Below are 22153 nucleotides of genomic sequence, written 5' to 3'. Positions count from 1 at the left end.
CCCTATTTAATGTATGTTAAAATGACCTCGTTTAACGCTGTTTCGTTGATAAATAAGAACCAGATCAAGTGATTGGAGTTAACTGATAAATGCACAAATGGAGTGTGGAAGAAGTTATGGCTAAAGGTATCCAAGAACCATCTTTGTTTTTTAAAATCTTATTATAAAAATTTACAATAATATTTTGTATTATGTTTTATTTAAAAACCGAAAATTACTTTTCAAGTTAGAAGTTTGATCTAAGTTCATTTTTTTTAAAATTTTTAACTGAATTCAAAGCATTATGTTGTTGTTGTATGCAGTTTCCAGCAAACTTCAATAAATTTTTTCTATTTGTGAAAATTTCTATGTAATTCAAAGGTAATTTTTAATATAAATCTTACAGAGCATTATTAATATGATTTTGGACATTGCAAAACATATTAAATTACTTTATGAAAAATAAATGAAAATCAACAACTTTAGTGCCTTTGACCGGTGTGCTTCTCTCTTCTTTCTCTGTAAAACGCAAACGTTTTCGAACCTCGTTGGTTCTTCGTCAGGCGTAACGGAATTCTGTTCGACAAAGTTTTAGAAAAAATTTGCATTCTGGAACGCTGTCGCGTGTAGCCGATGTCGTCATATTAGACTTGCGCGATGTGAGTATAGCGCTACGTCAGGGATCTGTTGAGAAAGGCTTCCCAAGCCGATGATAAGATGATCTCCTTTTTAAAATTGATGCAGTGCGTGTTACTGCGGGTGTTGAGTAAGATGTATATAGCTTCAAGCCATTTGAGGTGATCCTGTCGAAACGTGGGGTGAATGATTGCGGCACGGGTGAAAAGAGGCTCTATTTCTTGATCGGATGAATAGACTGCTAGGGCGGTGTTTTGTCTATGGTGTAATATGTCCGCTTTGTGCTCTTTGATCCTCGTCTGTATGTTGCGTTTGGTGGATCCGATGTAGATGGCTTCGCTGTTATCTCTGTGGTCGGCGATGGGTATAGAGTATATTCCCGGAAGTCTGTTTTTATCTGGAGCGTCTTTTCCGTTCCTAAGCCACTCGAAAATCGTTTTCGAGTGGCTTAGGAACGGAAAAGACGCTCCAGATAAAAACAGACTTCCGGGAATATACTCTATACCCATCGCCGACCACAGAGATAACAGCGAAGCCATCTACATCGGATCCACCAAACGCAACATACAGACGAGGATCAAAGAGCACAAAGCGGACATATTACACCATAGACAAAACACCGCCCTAGCAGTCTATTCATCCGATCAAGAAATAGAGCCTCTTTTCACCCGTGCCGCAATCATTCACCCCACGTTTCGACAGGATCACCTCAAATGGCTTGAAGCTATATACATCTTACTCAACACCCGCAGTAACACGCACTGCATCAATTTTAAAAAGGAGATCATCTTATCATCGGCTTGGGAAGCCTTTCTCAACAGATCCCTGACGTAGCGCTATACTCACATCGCGCAAGTCTAATATGACGACATCGGCTACACGCGACAGCGTTCCAGAATGCAAATTTTTTCTAAAACTTTGTCGAACAGAATTCCGTTACGCCTGACGAAGAACCAACGAGGTTCGAAAACGTTTGCGTTTTACAGAGAAAGAAGAGAGAAGCACACCGGTCAAAGGCACTAAAGTTGTTGATTTTCATTTATTTTCACTCCGGTGTTATTCCTTTATATATTATGAAAAATAATTATATCCTTTGATTTCGGGATATTTTGTATATCTTAAAAATAATTAATTCTATCTTGAGATTTTCCGTGATTCCAGGAAACAGTTCAGTTTTATCCTGGAATCCTGCGACAAGCAAAAGACTGGGAAATGAGAAACCCTAGATAATACTGTATGCCATTGAGCAAACAAAATAAAGAAGTTTTAAAGTCTAAGGGCCTGCAAATAGCCCAGATTTAAAACCCTATTGAAAATTTATGAGCAAAGTTGAAAATGCTGGTTGATGAAACTAATAAAGTGGTGTCAACTAATAAAGATCAAATTAATAAAGTTATTAAAATTAGCTGGAGTAAAATAACTCCTTCAATGAATTAATTTTGACACTGCCATGATGCATAAAAGCTGTAATAAAAGATCAAGAGGAGGACCAACAAAATATTATATTCTGTTATTTTGCATCCTTTCATCATTATTATTATTATAGTTGTTGTTCAAATACTCTTTTCCAACTTCTGCATGTTCAAAAACTTTTTCAATACAGCTTTATGTAAAAATCGTTTTTTGAGAAAATGATTTGGTTTATTCATTTGAAATTAGAGTGACTATCATTTAATAACACAATGAACAAAATGTGTATTTTTGTTTTGAACATAACTATTTTATTTTCTTACATCATGTTCAAATACATTTTTCCAGGGGTTATATATAAATGAATTATTGTTAAATTTTTTTAACTTCAAAAATAATACTTTAATGGAGGAAGGAAACATCAAAAAAGATAAAGAATGAAAAACTCAGATATCTTTTCTTTGTTAAATTATTTCAGCACATTAGATCATAAAAATGCACACAATTGAACCTTAAAAGTAAAATTCCAGAAAATTCAACACATTAGTTTTTGCTTTTTTGTGTTTAGTTTTTCTATTAAAGCATTATTTTTGAAGTAGTTAATTATTGTTAAATTTTTATCAAAAATTTTTTTGTCATCATTAAGATCATTTGTAAAATTTGCTTTTTTTTTTTAATTACAGGATTGTGGAATGCAGTTGACTGATGAACCAGATAAAAGATGTTATCCATTTGAGAATCATTTGTTATGTCACAGTTGTCATATTAGAAGGCTTGAAGTAATGGGTCAGAATTTGGAAATTCATATGCCATTGCAAGTGGGCGACCTTTAATGAAAAACTGAAATATTAAGCATAAATATATAATTTCTTATTATACTTTTATATATGTATGTGAATAACTGTCTTATAAAAGAAATAGTGTGTGTTCCATAATCACATATATTTTAATAAGCAATCAAAGTGATGATAATTATTGTTTCCATGTTGTTAAATTCATTGTGAATGTCATTGATACTCTACACTTGTGACTATATTTGTAGTAATCTTTAAAAAATGATATAACTAGTAGAAAATTTACTTTAAAAATATTTTTTAAATTGGCTATTATTTGATAAAAAGAATTTAACAATACAAAGATTTTAGGGCATAATGTGTAGGTCACAATTTTTTAATTTTAGAAGAATTTTGTGAGCTGTTTTATTATAAAATGTAATTAAGAAAGCATGAAAATTGATTCTAGTCGATTGTATAATGGAGCGCTGGCTGCTCTAGACAGCAATCGACAAAAACAACAGATGGATCAAATTTTTAAAAATATTTTAAATATTATAAATATTTTCTGGAAATATTTGATACAGAGATATATTATTCTTCTATATAAATATATATGTATATCTTTATAAATAAATATATATTATTTTTAATATTCTATATTCACCAAAAGCAACAATAGTTAGATGGTGTGATATTACAGCTCTGTGATAAACTTATATGTAATTTTCCAAACCTTTATTATTCAGTACTTTAAAATTTTATTGTAAAGAAATTAGTTTTTTAGCAGATGGTTTTAAAATATTTTCATTGAGAATTGTTTGACAATCAAAACTTTACTATAATTTATCCAGTAATTAAAATGTCTTGCTAAAACATAGTTGATATATCCATCATCTCAATTTATCTATTATATTCATTCTTGAGAAAATCCTTTTAATAATTTGGTATATTATATTATAATCTGAAATATTTGTAAATTAATTATCTAGATCAGCATTTCCCAATTTTCAAAGAAATTAAAAGAATTTCAAAAATAAAAACGTTTTCATCTTTTGAAAAAAAAAAAAAAAAAGAAAACTGCTGAAATTTGACAGTTTGTATTTAGTTACTGATCCTCATTACTTTTTGAATTCAAATGAAATTTTATATATAACTATTTTAGGCTATAAAAGTTTGTATTTTTTATATTCATTTAATATTATATATATTTATATATATATTACACTTTTCAAAATATTGATAATTAAATAAAGTGTCAATCTTAGTTTTTATATAGCATTAGCTACTTATTATTTGTACTTTTATGAGTTTTGTTGGAATTTAATTTTTAGTATTATTATATCCTTTGAATACTTCTAATAATTTAGAGGTCTTAAAGGTCTGTCAAAAATTTTAAAATTATTCTGTAGCTGTTAAATTGAGAAACACTGGTCTAGGTAGAAGTAAATCTGAAGATAGAAAACTAATTCATGAATAGGTACATCTTTTTAAATGTAGTTTTCTAAAATGTATTCATTCCTTGAAAACCACTTAAGAAATTATTTTATTAATTTAGATGAATTTTTTTTAACTTCTAGTTATATTTTTTTAGCTTCTAGTTATATTTTATAAATTTTATTTTAGAAGATAATAAATACAACGATATATTTTATTTATAATAAATAAATGAAATAAATGATTTCACTTATTTATCTTTCCAAATTTAAGAAATTTAATTTAGATTATTATTTGGAAAGTAGATATATTTAAAAAACTTTCTATATTACAAATTATGTTTTATTAATTTATTATAGAAATAGTATGAATTAAATAGACTTAGATATATATATATATATATATTAAAATATTATTTCAGCAACATCAAATATGATGGAGATTTCTCTTTAGAATTGAATGAATTATCTAGATGCAGGGCTAGCATAGGGTGCTTGGCACCCTTATTCAAGAACTTATATGGCACTCTAGAATCATTGTTGTTATAATGTTTAGCATTGGCTATTTGTAAATGTAATTAAAAATAAGTATAATTTAAATGAAATGTAGAAATAAAAGAATTGCACAGTGAAAATTAAAAAATTCTCCTTTTGAATCCAAGGTGCTCGACATTGGTGCCCTCGACATCAAGTATCTCTATACCTTGCATAGGCTTCTTAGTGCATTCCATCAACCCTATCTAGATAAGATAACAACTTTCTAAAATTAAGTAAAAAGTATATTGGAATGCTTTTAATAAAAATAAACTATAAAAGCAATACCATTTACATTTTTTATAATATATGCATAAATTTTATATATAGTGAAATATTATTTTAATAGTGAATTACGAAATTAGTGTTTGTGACTATATCTTTCCTTAAATGAAAGGTTATCAAATTATAACTACTGAAAGTGGATTATAACTACTGAAAGATTAATTTTATGAATCTTCTTCCTTTAAAATTAAATGATCATCTAAACCACAGGTGGGAAATCTGTGGTATTTTGTTGCTTCTAGTTCTGTTCTCTTTTTTCAATAGAAATTTATCTAAGTACAGTTTATATAAGCATTGGTGCATGCATACTAAATGTTTACACTTATGCAACGTGCAGTACATCCTTATGGCCTTATTGTGTGGCTTAACAAATTCTTCTATAAGATGATGTTGCCTTCCAATTAAAAAAGGTTTCCCACCTCTGATCTATATAATCTTGATAAATTTTTAAATTAACTATTATTATGATGTATATAATGATAGTGTTATAGAAGTAGTGATGGAACATTTACCGAATTCAAATAAAAATGTGTGGTAGCTTTTAAACATATTTTTAAAAGGAAATAAAGCACTTTCCCTAGAAATTATTTGATGTTTCTAGGAAAGAAAATTCCCATATGCACCATTTTTGAATTTAACACTGTTTATGCAAACTTCAATTTGTAAATGTGATTTATTTTTTTATCTTCAGTTTATACTTGAATATATATGTAATCATCTTTATAGAAACTATATTATTTTTAAAAAATTGTCAATTGTAACAACATTACTGGATTATTAACTATATTTTTGTTATCAATTTTTGTATTCTAAGTAATTTAAAGTGAGGAAATCAACTTGCAATGTATTTTATAAGTAACTTTTTCAGATTTATATGAAATTTTGTAGTTGTCAAATTTCTCAAGCAGAATAAAGTAAGTAATTTTATAATTTGAAGTTGTTATTCTTTAAGAAGTATACTAGTGGTTTCTAAGCTTTTTTTGCTTTATGACACTCTTAATGTCTTAGCAGTTTTTACACAGCACTTCTAATTTATGCATAGCTAAATTCATATAAGGGCTTAATGATTGTTGAGTTCAGCTTGCCTCTTTCTGATCGGATCCTCAAATGACGCAACAGTTGATTTTGAGTTGAGCTATGTCACAGGATGTCATGATATGGTCAATCGGAAATCACAGCAGCAGTCATGTGATTGTAATTAGTGAATTTGTGCCACATGTTACCAGAGGTGGTTATACAATAGCAGGATATAAAAATATAAGCATTTTGATTTAACAAAGATTATTCACGGTGATAGAATACAAAATTAAATCAAATGCATGGTCAAAGTAGAATAAGCACTTTGTATTTATACTGTAATATCAGGAATGATGATTATTTAAATTACTATTTTTACAAATAATTTTATATACAGGGTTCCTACATGCTTGGAAAGTCAGAGAAAATCAGGAAAAGTCTGGGATTTTCATTAGTGTTTGGAAAAAGTCATGGAAAGTCTGCAGATTTGATAAAAATTATCAAAAAGTCGGGGAATTTGCCTTCTTGAGTTTTTTTTCTGCTCACAATAAGACAGACCCATCTGCAGGCAGCAAGAAGTAATGTGATACAATGCAACTTTTGAAAAGGTATGCAGAATGTTTTCTAGATCCAAAATTTTGCACACAAAATAAAGCCATAATTTATGAACTAATTATTATTACATAGTTTGGAAAATTCAAATTAAATCATACATATAAGTAAGTAGGGAGACTATACAATTTGCCATGCAACACTAAACTGGTAAGTTAACATAAATATTTTAAATTAAAAGAATGCTTTAATTTAAGCACATGTTTTCATCATCATAGGATAGAACATAACTTATAAACTTGATGCAGTATGTTGATTAATAGAAATAAAATTGAATTCAGAGCCATAAATGATTATTTTTATTTTTAGCACAGACAGTAATTAATGGACTTTTTGACGTCCAAAAATATAAAATTTATTTATAACAGTGAACTCAGAATGAAGTTTTATAAGGCTCAAAAATGTCAGTTAAAGATGAATTTCAAGTAATGAATACCAAAAAATATTGTAAAAAGGAAATTTTCATATTGAAATTATTTTCTCACCATGGCTTTTAACTAAAGTTAATAGGAAAAATTAAATTTGCAATTTAAATAACTTCATTAAAACATTATAATTTTTTGAAATTACTTGAAATTTTAAAATAACACAAGTTCGTCTGGGCCATAGTAATTATACTGGCTTGCTTGTGCACTTAGCCCCAACAATGTCTTAGTGATAAAATACCAGTGGCGTGCCGTGACATTTGATGATAGGGAAGCTGTTTCTGTAAGAAGCCGACTTCCAGGCGCAATCAGTTAATTGCGCGTCAGTGATGGCCTACAAGGACGTCGCCAGCCAATGGGCCAGGGGGGGCAAGATGATATAAATTGATAGAGGATATGAATTGTATGTAGGTAAAATAAAAACGATTCATAAATTTTAAGAAGCTTAAGGAGATTATTTTAATTAAAACATAACCTTCTTGGGTTTTTCGCGCGGGAATTATAAATCGGGCAATAAATGACTTAGCATTTAAATAATTTTTTTCGCATGTCTAGGGAGGGGCAACTGCCCCTCTGGCGACGCCCTTGATGGCCTAGGGTCCATTCGTACGTGCGTGGTGGCGGAAAAGACGTATCTGACAAAAACCGACAAAGAAGAAACATAAAATAAACATATATTATGTACAAAATAGTTTGCTTTAAAACAATCAGCCGTTCGGACATCCCGGGCGTCAATGTGGTTCTTCGATGGTCGATCGAAGGTGGCCCCGGGACAGTGGCGTTGAGAAGTCTGTAGGGCACGGGGAGACTTCCTCTGTTGGCGTCGGGGACACGGTCTAAGTCCGAAGTGGCACGGGTTACAGGTTGGCACAATAGACGAGAAATTGTTTTTTTTTTTTTTTTTTTTTTTTTTTTTTTGCGTTGACACACGGCGTTTTGGTTACTCGGAACGCGCGTTGACACACGGCGTTTTGGTTACTCGGAACGTTAACCGAGTGCCAGGTGTCCTCAATTGTCGGGGATTATATCTATCTCCGTCCTTTCTTTCGTCCATTTGATTAGTCGTTCTCCCTCAATCACGCTTCCCGAGTGGTTGGTCCCTGGTTACTAAACGTAACGAGACTCTTACCTGGAGCGCAAGAAAAGTCAAAATCGAAGATGAATTCGATCTTCCACCGATGACAGAACGACTTCCTTCCGCGATTTATGGTTTCTGCCTGGCAGTTTGATATAAACAATGAGTGTCCGACTACAAACGACTTTTACTTATGTTTTTTTAAACTAATCAATTTTTCTCTAAATTAACCGTTTTTCGCGTCTTTTGTGACGGGTCAGACCTGTCCGGTACATGACATTTACATAAGTTTTAAACAAATACTGGAAATGACAAAAATAAACAATTTACGTATTTTAGTTCTAAAATACAAATAATACATACATAATACAAATTGACATGATACAAACAATAGAAAAAGTTGTTTTTTTAATAAACTAACTCTATTCGGCGATTTTTTTCGGCAAAGTCGTTAATTACTTTATCATAAAAGTCGCTGGTCGTCGACTCCGTCAACGTATTTAAAAGCTTTTTCTATCGAAAGTAATGCTAGCGACGACAATCTTCCTCCGACTGAGTGTTCCTGGCCAATGTATGAATTTGCTTCGTGGTCGAAAAACTGCGCTCAGCAGACCCACTGGTAGATGGTCTCGTAAAAATTAACGATATTAAATCATATAATTCTTTTAGTACGTCTTTATTCGGATCGACATTAATTATAATACTTTTTATGTCTAAGAGTTACTTGTCGATATAATCCGGACACGAATATAAATATTGCGATTTGCTACGTAATTTAGATAAATCAAAAAATTTCCATTTAAAATTTACTTAATTTAAAGAATTAAAACACGCTTGGAAAAATTGTTTTTATATTAAAATTATTAACATTTAAAAGTGATAAAAATTCTAAAGATTTTCTGACAATATAATTACAGTATAATTAAAAGAAAATTATAATTAAGTAAAACTTTGCGAAGAAACGTACATAAAAATAACATTGAATACTCTTCACTTTTTAAATCTTAAACAATTCACTTAGTCAGATAGCTCCCTGCCAGTGGCTAAGGGATAGAATCGTTGAAAGCGTTATGGTGTGTAGCATCCACCGGCTAAACCGGCTGAGGTTGGTGCTCTGTAAAGCGCATGCGCCAATGCCCTTGGCTGCTTTACTCCATTCAGTTATTCTCGCTGTGAAAGCTGTCTCGTAAGCGCTTCCATTCCGCCACTAATTATTCGAATATACAATAGCAATCTTATCGTTTTTTTCACATGTAGTATAGAAATTTGTAATAAGATACATAATGCGGATATAATAAAATATTGATTTTAATTTATTCAAAGTGCGTGAAAATTTATATTTTAGAAAATACAAGGGAAGGTTATTGGAAGGTGGAAGCGCCGCTTCCACCTTCCAATAACCTTCCTTCCCTTGTATTCCGCTTCCAATGACGGCACGCCACTGATATAAACAATGGGTGTCCGACTACAAACAACTTTTACCTATGTTTTTTAAACTAATAAATTTATCTCTAAATTAACCGTTTTTTCGCGTCTTTTGTGACGGGTCAGACCCGTCCAGTACATCACATTTCCATAAAAGTTTTAAACAAATATTGTAAATGACAAAAATAAACAATTTATGTATTTTAGTTCTAAAATACAAATAATACATACATAATACAAATTGATACGATACAAATAATGATAGAAAAATTGTTTTTTTAATTTTTTATAAACATTCTATTCGGCGATTTTTTCCGCAAAGTCGTTAATTACTTTATCAGAAAAGTCGCTGGTCGTCGACTCCGTCAACGTATTTAAAAGCTCTTTTTCTATCGAAAGCAACGCTAGCGACGACAATTTTTCCTCCGACCGAGTGTTCCTGGCCAATGTATGAATTCGCTCCGTGGTCAAAAAACTGCGCTCAACAGACACACTGGTAGATGGCAGTGGCGTGCCGTCATTAGAAGCGATGGAAGCGCCGATTCCACCTTCCAATGACCTTCCCTTGTATTTTATAAAATATAAATTTTCATATTTTAACGTACTTCGCATTAATTAAAATTAATATTTTATTATAACTGCATCATGTATCTTTTACAAATTTCTATACATGTGAAAAAAACGATAAGATTGCTATTGTATATTCGAATAATTCGGTGGAGGAAGGAGTGTCGAAACCGGGTCAGTTTCCAATCAGCCAGATTATATAGGCATTGTCACATGCGGTTTACAGTGCACCAACCTCACCCGGTTTAGCTGGTAGAAGCAACACACGCGTAAAGCGTCCAATTTTATATTCCGGACCGGTTCTGAGCTGTTAGCCGACTGCCTGTCAACTTCCAAGCAGCCAGATTATAGGCATTGGCGCATGCGCTTTACAGAGCACCAACGTCACGGTTTAGCTGGAAGACGCGACACACGCGTAAAGCGTCCAACACTATATCCTGGAGCGGTTGTTTGCTGTTAGCCGCCTGCTAGATATTCGGCCACCCTCGCCTGATTATGTGAATCATGAGCAGACTAAATCAACGGCGGGCAACCCCCGGCCCGCGGGCCAGCTACGGCTCGCGAAAAGTTTCTATCCGGCCCGCGAGATCTTTAATAGATTATTAAATTGGAAAAATAAGTAATTAATAGTTATTTTTCCAATTCTTTGTAATTTTCGAAAACGATAAGAGAAATAAATGCTGTAATTAACTTTTTATTTATTTACTTCATATTTGCAGACTAAAAAAAATTACAAGTCACAAAAAGGCGTCAATTAACTACTACGGCCCGCGGAAAAAACGTAAAATTTATTCTGGCGCATGTTATAAAAGAGGTTGCCCACCCTAGACTAGATTTATAACTTAATCCAACCGATAGGAATTTACTGGCATGTTTTTATGATAGTTCTGTATAGTTGACAGGAGTTTTAAAAAATCCATTAAAATATTTGATATATTTATTCCGCGTTTATTCCGCTCTCCCATCTTATATTACTTACGGATTTCAATGTTAAACCGGTGATATTACGATTTAGTATGTCCTATCTGTAAGGGGATGCAGATAAAACGTGTATAATTCTTGTACAATGTTAAAAAATTAAATGTTACTTTGGCATCATCATTTACAATCAAATTTAATGAATGAAACGCACAAGGTACAAAAAAGTTCTAGAATTTATTTTCCTTAAATTTACGATTTATGTATCGGTTGTCATAAAAATTTCTTTCCACTTCTTTCCCAAGACTACAGATATTCAAGTACAAAGTAACCGGTTTCGACTTATTTCTATTTAAGAAGTAGTTAAATAATTAAGCAATTAGGGAATGGGGACATAAATAAAACCCTACTGAAAGAGCCGAAATTTTACTTAAACAGAAGCTTAACCGAACAAATTTCTTGCAGAGTACAGTGGGGTCTGATCTCTTCATAATATTAGATGTAATAAAGACAGAAATTTCTCCAGTTCAATGAGAGTGACCGAAAAGTTGTAAATTTTGGAAATTTCCGTGAACACTCGGTTCTAAAACGAATTTGTTAGAAAACGAACGACGGACAATCTGTTAAGTTTAACATATTTAGATTTTTACAGCTATGGTGAGAAACGTTTAAAATCTACAACAACCCCGTCGCGTCCTTTGATATATACTAGTGATGCGACAAAACAGGCATTTGACATTGACCGGTATCGGCACTTTCGGGATTTGGCACGAACACACCTACCTGGACAGTCTCCGATTCCATTCATTAGCCACTCGTAGGGAGCCATTTCACTAAGTGGATTGTTTTAAGATTTAAAAAGTAAAAGATATTTTGTTATTTATATATACGTTTCTTCACAAAGTTATATTTAATTATAAGTTTCTTTAAAAGTATATTCATACAATTGAAGAATTTTTTGTACTAGGTATGTATATTCGTCACACATTTTGTTTTATTAAGTAAGCTTTTTTTATAATTTTAATTTTAGCCCTTATATCGTGGCTAGTGATTCAAAAGTTTATTTTAAAAAAGTTTTGGCTCAAGACGGTATAATGAAAAAGAAAACATTATTAAAGGAGAAAGACCAATGCCTAAATTAAATATAAATACGTCAACAAAAAATTTCGACATTTTGACGATAAAATTTATGACGAATGACGATTCTTTCGTAAAATTGAAGCAATTTGGAAATCAAAATAGAATAGAATTTAACATTGGTAGACAATATAAAATAAATATTGAAAATTATAACAAGATAATTACGATTAATAGATATATCTAAATTAATAGACGTTATATGTTTTTTCTCAAAGCTAGAATTGGCATTTAGAGGGCGTAGGGAATTTATTGAATCTAATAACGGAGGTAATTATATTGAACTTTCTTATTTATTAAGTATGTCAGATAATCTATTAAAAATACATTTAAAGAAGTATACGGTTTTTACTGGCTTATCGAACAAACGAATACGAACGGGTCATGACGCGCAATTAATTGATTGCCCCTGTAAGTCGGCTTCTTACAGAAACACAGCTTCCCTATCATCAAATGTCATGGCACGCCACTGGTAGATGGTACCATAAAAATTAATGATATTAAATCATATAATTCTTTTGTACGTCTTTGTTCGGATCGACATTAATTATAATATGTTTTATGTGTAAGAGTTACTTGTCAATATAGTCCGGACACGAATATAAATATTGCGATTCACTACGTAATTTAGATAAATCAAAAAATTTCCCATAAAATTTACTTAATTTAAAGAATTAAAACACGCTTGGAAAAATTGTTAATAATTTTAATATCATGAAAAACATCTAAAAGTGATAAAAATTCTAAAGATTTTGTCTGAAAATCTGTCAATATAATTATAATTTTCTTTTAATTATATTGTAATTAAATATAACTTTGCAAAAAAACGTACATAAAAATAACATTGAATACTCTTTACTTTTTAAATCTTAAACAATTCCCTTAGTCAGATAGCTCCTACCAGTGGCTAAGGGATAGAATCGTTGGAAGCGTTACGCGTGTGTAGCTTCCACCAGCTAAACCGGCTGAGGCTAGTGCTCTGTAAAGCGCATGCGCCAATGCCCTCTGGCTGCTTTACACCATTCAGTTATTCTCGCCGTGGAAGCTGTCTCGGAAGCGCTTCCATTCCGCCACTGATATTCGAATATACAATAGCAATTTTATCGTTTTTTTTCACAAATAGTATAGAATTTTTTAATAATATACATAATGCAGTTATAATAAATTATTAATTTTAATTAATTCAAAGTAATTTAAAATATGAAAATTTATATTTTAGAAAATACAAGGGAAGGTTATTGGAAGGTGGATGCGGAGCTTCCACCGCTTCCAATGACGGCACGCCACTGTTTTATAGAGAATTAATATTGCGTTAAATACTAAAAGCAATACGAAATTAACATAAAAGACTAATTAGCATTAAGATGAAAGCAATGGAATTGTTCGGCTAGATACGCTGGGTAATGTCTTGTCTTGTAGAAGCTAGTTGGACATGAGCTTTTAGCCCAGGCCTGGCCAACCCGCGGCTTGTCACGTTAAATTGTGTGGCCCGCTAAGCAATATTATATATCTATTAAAACTTTTGTTTCCCGTTATATGTATACCAAAACAATTAAATAAATGAAAATTTGCAAGTGTCAATGTCATAATGCGCAAGTGCGAGTACGAACTCTTGGTATAACAATAAAATCTTATTCATTTTGTATTTGTTTTACATTTTTAAAAGCATGTTTGCCTAAATTGTGGCCCACCGTAATATTACGCGTGATCAAAGTGGCCCGCGAAACAATTTGGGTTGGCCAGGCCTGTTCTAGCTTATATCACCCCGTGGTAGTGTGACATAATTGTCATGTAATAGTAGTTGTATGCGTTTATGATGGTCGTATCGAGGGGAATAATGCCTTCCGGGAAATCCGTTTAAGGGTAGCTGGCCCCTATTCAGGTGTTACAGACGTAGAGAAAACCCAAAAAACTTCACATGGCCAGCCCACCCTGGCGAAGCGCGAACCCACGACCGAATTCCCAGTGTTCAGAAAACGGAACCATTGGCCAATGGTTGGCCATCGCGGGGTAATGTTCACACAACGAGAAATAACGCCACACTGCGCCGGAAAACGTGTGGGTGCGCTTTATTTTTGCAAAATTAGCAGCGAGGCCACTTGAGCACGCTGACGAAAACCGAGACAAATTTTTCGCGAAAAAAATCGACGATAACCGAAGTCAACGAAAACCGAGGAATTACTGTATTATATTTACAGATTATTTACAGATAACAAAACTCTATAGATTGTTAATAAAGAACTTAACCAAAATAAATTTTAGGCTACTCATTGTAGATAGTTAAACAAATTCCACATACATACTAAAATATCTACTTAAGATAAATATTGCAGTTAATCTGAAAAAAAACTGTGGTATTCTGCATTTCTCTGCATGTCATGTTCAGTCTGAACACATTATCAGTTAATATCAAGTGATCGTACATGTTGATAACTTGATATTACTTAATATAGTGACTGGTATCAAATGATATGTATAGGTATGTATATTTGAAATAAGAGTAATAATTCTTATAAATAGTAATTCAACATCTTCGACAAATTTCGTTTTTTTACATCTTATATATTCAACATCTCCGACAAATTCCTGGGTTTTTTAGATCTTATATATTCAACATCTCCGACAAATTTCGTTTTTTTAGATCTTATATATTCAACATCTCCGACAAATTCCGGGGTTTTTTTAGATCTTATATATTCAACATCTCCGACAAATTCCGGGGTTTTTTAGATCTTATATATTCAACATCTCCGACAAATTCCGGGGTTTTTTAGATCTTATATATTCAACATCTCCGACAAATTTCGTTTTTTTACATCTTATATATTCAACATCTCCGACAAATTTCGTTTTTTTAGATCTTATATATTCAACATCTCCGACAAATTTCGTTTTTTTTACATCTTATATATTCAACATCTCCGACAAATTTCGTTTTTTTAGATCTTATATATTCAACATCTCCAACAAATTCCGGGGTTTTTTAGATCTTATATATTCAACATCTCCGACAAATTTCATTTTTTTACATCTTATATATTCAACATCTCCGACAAATTCCGGGGTTTTTTACATCTTATATATTCAACATCTCCGACAAATTTCGTTTTTTTTACATCTTATATATTCAACATCTCCGACAAATTTCGTTTTTTTTACATCTTATATATTCAACATCTCCGACAAATTTCGTTTTTTTTACATCTTATATATTCAACATCTCCGACAAATTTCGTTTTTTTTACATCTTATATATTCAACATCTCCGACAAATTTCGTTTTTTTTACATCTTATATATTCAACATCTCCGACAAATTCCGGGTTTTTTAGATCTTATATATTCAACATCTCCGACAAATAATTTATACATTTAGAATTTTTGACATGAAAACTTGTAATATACTAATAAAAATTTGACATTGACATTTACAAAATTGTTATAAATTACTAAAACCTTAAAAACGGAATTATACATTTCTATTTACATTTTAAAACAAAGACTTGCTGTTATTGTGAAGTACTACTCAAAGATATAATAAAGTTAATATTTCAGCTAGTATAGTTTATATAGTCAATGTGCAATAGTTGTAAATGTTTGTTTATTGATAATGCGATATAGTTCTAGCTGCATTATAAAAATAGCATCCTTTATTGTTTGTTTCTTTAAATTCATAATTTTTTATTTATAGACATATTCCAGTCAGCCAGTCCATCCTTGCTCATGGTCCCTCTCGGTGGCTTGCACAGCTGTACGGTCCCCTCATTCGGAAAGTTACATTTTCATTGAACAGTAAGTATGAATTGGAGTGGGAATTCGGAAATGGTAACTAGAAGAAGATAATGGAAGTTAAAACGTTGATTTTCAGATCAATAAATATCCTTTTTCTTTCTTGAGAAAAATTCCTTTATTTAAAATTAAAAAAATCACACTTTTTTAAAACTTAAAAGGCTAAAACAGCAAAACACAAATGAGTATAAACTAGTATAAACTTAGGAGCGTATTATCTAAGTTGTAAAAAATGTACCTTATTAGTGGTGTACCGTAATAAAATAAATTTAAATTTATTGTTTTTGTGTTGAATTAATGCTTTTAGTGTGATCCTTGCAACTCCTTGCAGCTGATGAAAATAAAAGTTTTGTACATTTGACTGGAATTTCGTTAAACATAACGAAGTTCTCCTATGTTCTCAATATCCAACCAGTTTCAAGCTATTGACATCAGATGAGAGACTGCTGAAGCTCAATTCAAACAAATATGGAGGTTCAAGTGATGGAAGCGCATAATCCTGTATTCCTTCCAAGCAGGTACCATTTACTGGGTGGACCTCTGGGGTTGCCGTCAGCAGTGGATTTTTTCATCTTTTCTCCCACGACCTTAAACCACTCGTGGGCACACATTTGAACGCGGTATTAGCGGACTACTGCACCTATCCACTATTGCTCTTGGTCTGTCTTCTCGCATGTTAGCCTAACCTTTCTTCTTCGGGGCTAGTGCTGCAAAGGCTCTCTGTTGCATTGTAGCCTTTGGCTAGCCACCTTGTCAGTAACAGGTAGCATTTTTGTAAAATTATCGTGTGTTAAATTGCACAAATGGAAAATGTAACCGCATGTGAGATTAAGAAGTAGTCATAAGTAGTCGTAAGTAATAATCAGCTTAGTAAGAATAGATTGACACCAAAAGACAACCTTGTCCCTGCTCATATATTTCTCTTCTGTTCACGTGATATCCGGCGGCTGGCTCCAATGTTTTCTATTTATCCCGCGTTTTACTTTCCCCTTGTTTTTGAAAGGTGATCTTTTCCATCTTCATGCCAGAGAAAGTAATGGTCCTCTCACTGTATTGAAAATTAGTTCTTTTCAAGCCTCACCAACAGGCTGTCTGTATGGAGTTTTCCGGGTTTCTCCACATGTGTCTAAATACCCAAATGGGAGACAGTTTCCCATTAAAGTCCTCCTGGAATGTATTTTCTGGCTAAAGCTTCTGTCAAATAGGGCCAGTGTCCCATTACCAAAGTTCAACTATTCCAAATTGCTGCGGCCAATCTTCAGTGGATTGCCCACAACAGCGTTGATCAAATCATAAAAGTCAGGTTGGCTTTTGGTTGGTTAGAAAATACCTTCTCTCCTATACATTTTTGAGTATATGTTTGAATTTAGGCTTAGTGGTAAGTATACACAGTTAACATCACTCTTACAATAACAATAAAGTAAATACAGATAACACAAAACATATAACCTTCTGAGCCCTCAGATGGGACTAGAGTAATGATATGAGCCCACTATGGGACTAGTCTTAACACATTATCACATATCCTAGATCAGTTAGTGATTTCAGAGCGAAGATAGGTCTAGGTCCTCACGGAAACTACACCCATTATAAAGGAATCAGCTAAATAAGATCTTGGAAAACCTGTAAAAATCCTTTGTCTTGTTCCAAAGTGAATTTTCCTTTCTTTTTCAATTTCCAGGAACTGTCTTGGTTGTTCCAGAACCTTGCTTAATCGCTTTGCAAATATACAAGACATTCTTGTAGTTTTAGATCCACTGTAGGCACATTTACTACAAATGGATCCACTCTCATTTCAGGTCTTCCATTTCTAGTAGATTTCAGAACTTTAGCATCCTTTCATCATACTGTATAAATTTTCTTTCTCCAATTATGTTTTCCTTGTTCTTGGATTTTAAATTAAGATATCTGTAATGTGACACAGAATCAATTTCTACAAAATGGAAAATAAAATTTTATATTCAACTTTGTAATTAGCATGATTCCCTTACAGCTCCTGCAACCCTTTAATGCAGTGGTTTCCAACCTGTGGGGCGCGCCCCCCTAGGGGGGCCCGAGACTGTTGCAAGGGGGGCATGCAGCTGTTTCCAAAATATCATTTTCGAATACAAACCAAAAAAGTCGAATAGGTGTCAAAAAAATAAATCAGCAAAATAGGTATACGTAACCACAATCCTCGCCGCGAATTTTTCGGGTACAAATGCTAAAACATCCATCCATACTCTTGCTGGAACGAGAACATCTCGCTTTCGCGTTTGGAGCCGAGCGCGCTTTGAGTATTTATGAAATTAGATTGTTAGAAAAATTAAGGGGGCGCAAGAATTTTTTTTTAAAGGGGGGCTCAGGTACAAAAAGGTTGGAAACCACTGCTTTAATGCTTCAAATTTTTTTTCTGTGGCCTCTTTGAAATGTTCTATGACCCTGTTGAGAATCATTGAGCTAAACGACCGTCAAATTCCACTCATTTCCAATGATTTCTGATTTTCATGTGATAAATCGATTTTCGTACGAAAATAATTATATTCCGTGTGTAAGTGTTTAGTAGGTAATTGTTGATACTAATGTGATACCCTATACTTTATCCATTATAGCAGCGAAAGCTACTGTCTGCATTTCACATTCTCTTAAAGAATAATCGAAATGAATGAGATTGACAGTTTAGCCTATACATCTGTCTGAATCCCGAATAAATTGAACTTTTAGAATATGTACTTTATAATATATCACTTTTAAAATATTTTTAAATGTGATATATTAGAATTATATTTTAATAGAAAATCGTAAAACATTTGACTTTTTTAAGATTTTGAATGTTTTCTTGTAATGTACTAGACATCCTTATTCGAATGTATCATTTTTTCTATAAGAAGTCTGTTTCTACTTTTAAAATTTTGTGACAGGGAATGAGTGAGTCAGCCAGTCTTTAAACCAAAGTAGCTTTATCATATTAGATGATATACCGTCGATACTATAAATTGAAAGAATGTCGGATAATTAAATTTTTAAAACATTCCATACAGTATAAACTATAGATTAGAACTGACATACAAAAAAGTAAAAATTTATTCTTTTAATAAAAAGTTTGTGAATTTTGTCGAAGGAATTTACTTCTGGTATTTATTAAAGAGGGGGCTGGGAACAATTGTAGCAAGGAGCAATTTTAACATCGATTTATCAATGATACTCTACTAAAATCGATACAAGAGAGACACTAGTGCATTTACTGGCCATTTGTCAGACATGATTTCAAGGATCTTCTTTAATTGTTTTTAGATAAAACTTGAAAGTATCTTTTTGGACTGAAAACTTAAGTATTAAGAATCTACATATACAGTATATCGGATAAAACAATGAACTTAAACAAATCAATTTAAATATGAACGTAATGAGTTTTAAATAAGTGTTACTGAGACTGTGTAATGGCAGCATTAAAAAAAAACTGTCTTAGAGTTACAGGCCGATCGGTTTGCAAATTGGTGAGACGGGGTCAGTTGTAAAAGTGTTGAAACAACAGCTTCAAATATTAGTAAGATCAGTGGCAACAACTTCAAATATTTGACATGTTTTTTTCATAGATATTGCACAAAGATGTAACAGCCAATGGAACAACAATTAACAACAGCATCATCATCCACTGGTTATAAACCACTCAATAGTGTGTTTACAAATGAACAGGAAACAACCCTGTCTTTCTATATAAGAATGCCGGTTACTTGTACCATAGTCTTACGTATTAGGTTGTTCATAAGCTGGCTTATTACAGCACTATGAAATATTATATAACTTGAATACTCCAGATAACTAGAATGAAATAGCTGGAATTGAGTGAATTGAGTATCTAAATGACTTTATTAAGCGAAACACCCAGCTATACATTAGAAAGCCCGAGTCGACTAATCTCGCAAGAGCCTTGAATTCATGACTTTCTAGACTTAAGGAGGATGCACACATGCGGCGCGGCAAGGAAAAGCGGTGACGCAAACGCGTCTTCGCCGCGCGGCATCACGACCACACAAGCGGCAATCCGTTTACATTTCGGCGTATGCGTTCAGTATTCAAGATGGCGAACGATATCGACGCACCGCTATCCACGTGTTTACAAATTTTGTTTTGTACGGCTCGTTTTATTTAGCTGGAAGATTTCGTCGAAGATTCGAATGAATGTTTTGGATTAGAGATATCGTATTGGCAAGAATCTTGCCGAGATATTTTGTTGGATCGGTAAAGAACTGATGTACAAAATAGGCTTATTCTTCGATTAAGATCTCTCGATAAAGAATACTATTTCGAGTAAGATTCGGTTGTTTTGTTCTTTAAATTAAATGATATATGATTACTGTATCTGTGTAGAATTTGTGTTAAATTTATTATTCTTTCCTCATTATTCTGATGTTAGTTATCTCGGTTAACCACGTCGAACTTTCCGCCATTAAAACACCACGTGATTGTATTTTCTCACGTGACTGCCAGACGAAATGTTATTGGCTGATAGAAATGCGTCTTGGCGGCGGCCGCCGCGAAAGATAGAATTCGACCAACTTTCGCGGCATGAGAAAAGCGGCACGAAATAGACCTCTGCGGCGAGAAAAAGTGACGTCATTCTGCCGCTTTTCCTTGCCGCGCCGCATGTGTGCATCCGGCTTTAATGTGAACAAATTCATCGATAATATTGTTGAAGTGATGAGTGAGCAAGTTTGAGCCAGTGGCGTAGCGTAGTGGGGGCGGCAGGGGCGGCCCGCCCCGGGCGGCACTTATAGGGGGCGGCAAAATTTCACAATAAATAATAATATCTTGTAAAAATACCTAAATAAGGAGGCGGCGAAATTTTCCTCCGCCCCGGGCGGCTGACACCCACGCTACGCCGCTGGTTTGAGCCATACAACATTTACCATAATGACGAGACTGGTGTTAATAGTCTCATCAATATGGCACCAAGAAAGATTATCGCCACAAAGGAACAGAAACAGATTGGAGCATTTAATGTTGCATACCTGTGCCAAAATTATGATTCTGGTGGCTCAGATAGAGCTACAAAGGGAATGTTATTTAACATTTTAATTATTTAAGCATTTAATTTCTAATTTTTACATTCAAGTTCCTTCCTTTCAATATTTCCAATGTTTAAAATGATAGCTGCTCCAAAGCAGACAAGGCTAAAATAAACATATTACAACTGACCCGACATATCTTACAATTGGCCCTACATTGGGTCGGTTTTAACGTTTCATTGCATCCTATTTCAACAATAATTCTGTAAATAATAAAATAGTTGCATAAATTTTAACATTTTCATATTAAACTATAGTAGAAGGATATTACTTTTTAAATGCACGTGTCTTAGTTTATTTCATGTATGAAAAATCAGAAGTGATTTTTATTACAATTGTCCCCAGTCTTTCCTAATTTTTGCATATCGCAAATGTTTTACATCAAAATGTCTATCTAGATTTCCTTTAATATTATAAAGTTACATTACTTACTCAATGGCTCAATCAATGACATCTCACGTCAACAAATTCGTACAGCCTGCTTCATTAATTCTCATAGGAAAACAAACAGGTACATTCAAACGTTAAGTTCATAACGAGAAAAATCCGAAATCTGAAAAAGAAAGTCAAATGTCTCATGCGCTAAGAGATATCAGTTCAATCCACCATGCCTCAGAACACTATGACATCCAAGCAGTCTATTAATTTAAATGCCATCTAATGGTGGTAATGGCCGTTGAGATTATTACTGTTAACATGAGCTTTGATATTTCTTAAAATAATTTGTTTATAGTTTAATATATTTAGCATTAAGAAGAAGATAAAATATTTTATATATTATATTTTTACGTATACCTTAATTATTGAAAAAGTATATTGTTTATTTTATTACTATATACAAATTAAAAAATGCCCCTACAATTTGCTCTTAGATTGGAATTGATGCAATAAGACAAAGCAATACATGGGTGATCTACCAAGAAGAAATGCTTCCTGGGAGAACTTTCTATGGCAAGCGTGCTCCAATTTATACTTGTGTTAAATATATGAAGAAAACACATGGTCAGCCCTTTGGTGAAGAGCGAACTCGCTGTCAATGTTTTTATCCACTGGTTACCGGTAAGCTCTTTGGATCTACCATAGGTGCC

The 22153-nt window shown here is 32.8% G+C and overlaps 1 protein-coding gene across 1 annotated transcript in view; it reads left to right on the top strand.

Annotated features, from left to right (window-relative positions):
* LOC136988214 (LIM domain-containing protein jub-like) overlaps window positions 1–3811 on the top strand; it is a 63494-nt gene extending 59683 nt beyond the window's left edge. The window contains exon 8 of the mRNA XM_067286059.1: window positions 2709–3811. Coding sequence (XP_067142160.1) covers window positions 2709–2858 — 150 coding nt within the window. The 3' untranslated portion in view covers window positions 2859–3811. The remainder of the gene's footprint in view (window positions 1–2708) is intronic.
* Window positions 3812–22153: the final 18342 nt, after the last annotated feature.

The sequence above is a fragment of the Centruroides vittatus genome, unplaced genomic scaffold (assembly GCF_030686945.1).
Source record: "Centruroides vittatus isolate TY-2023 unplaced genomic scaffold, ASM3068694v2 scaffold_324, whole genome shotgun sequence".
NCBI classification, from domain to species: Eukaryota; Metazoa; Arthropoda; class Arachnida; order Scorpiones; family Buthidae; genus Centruroides; species Centruroides vittatus.
Note: the sequence above shows the minus strand (reverse complement) of the source record. Positions and strands in the feature narration are given on the sequence as shown.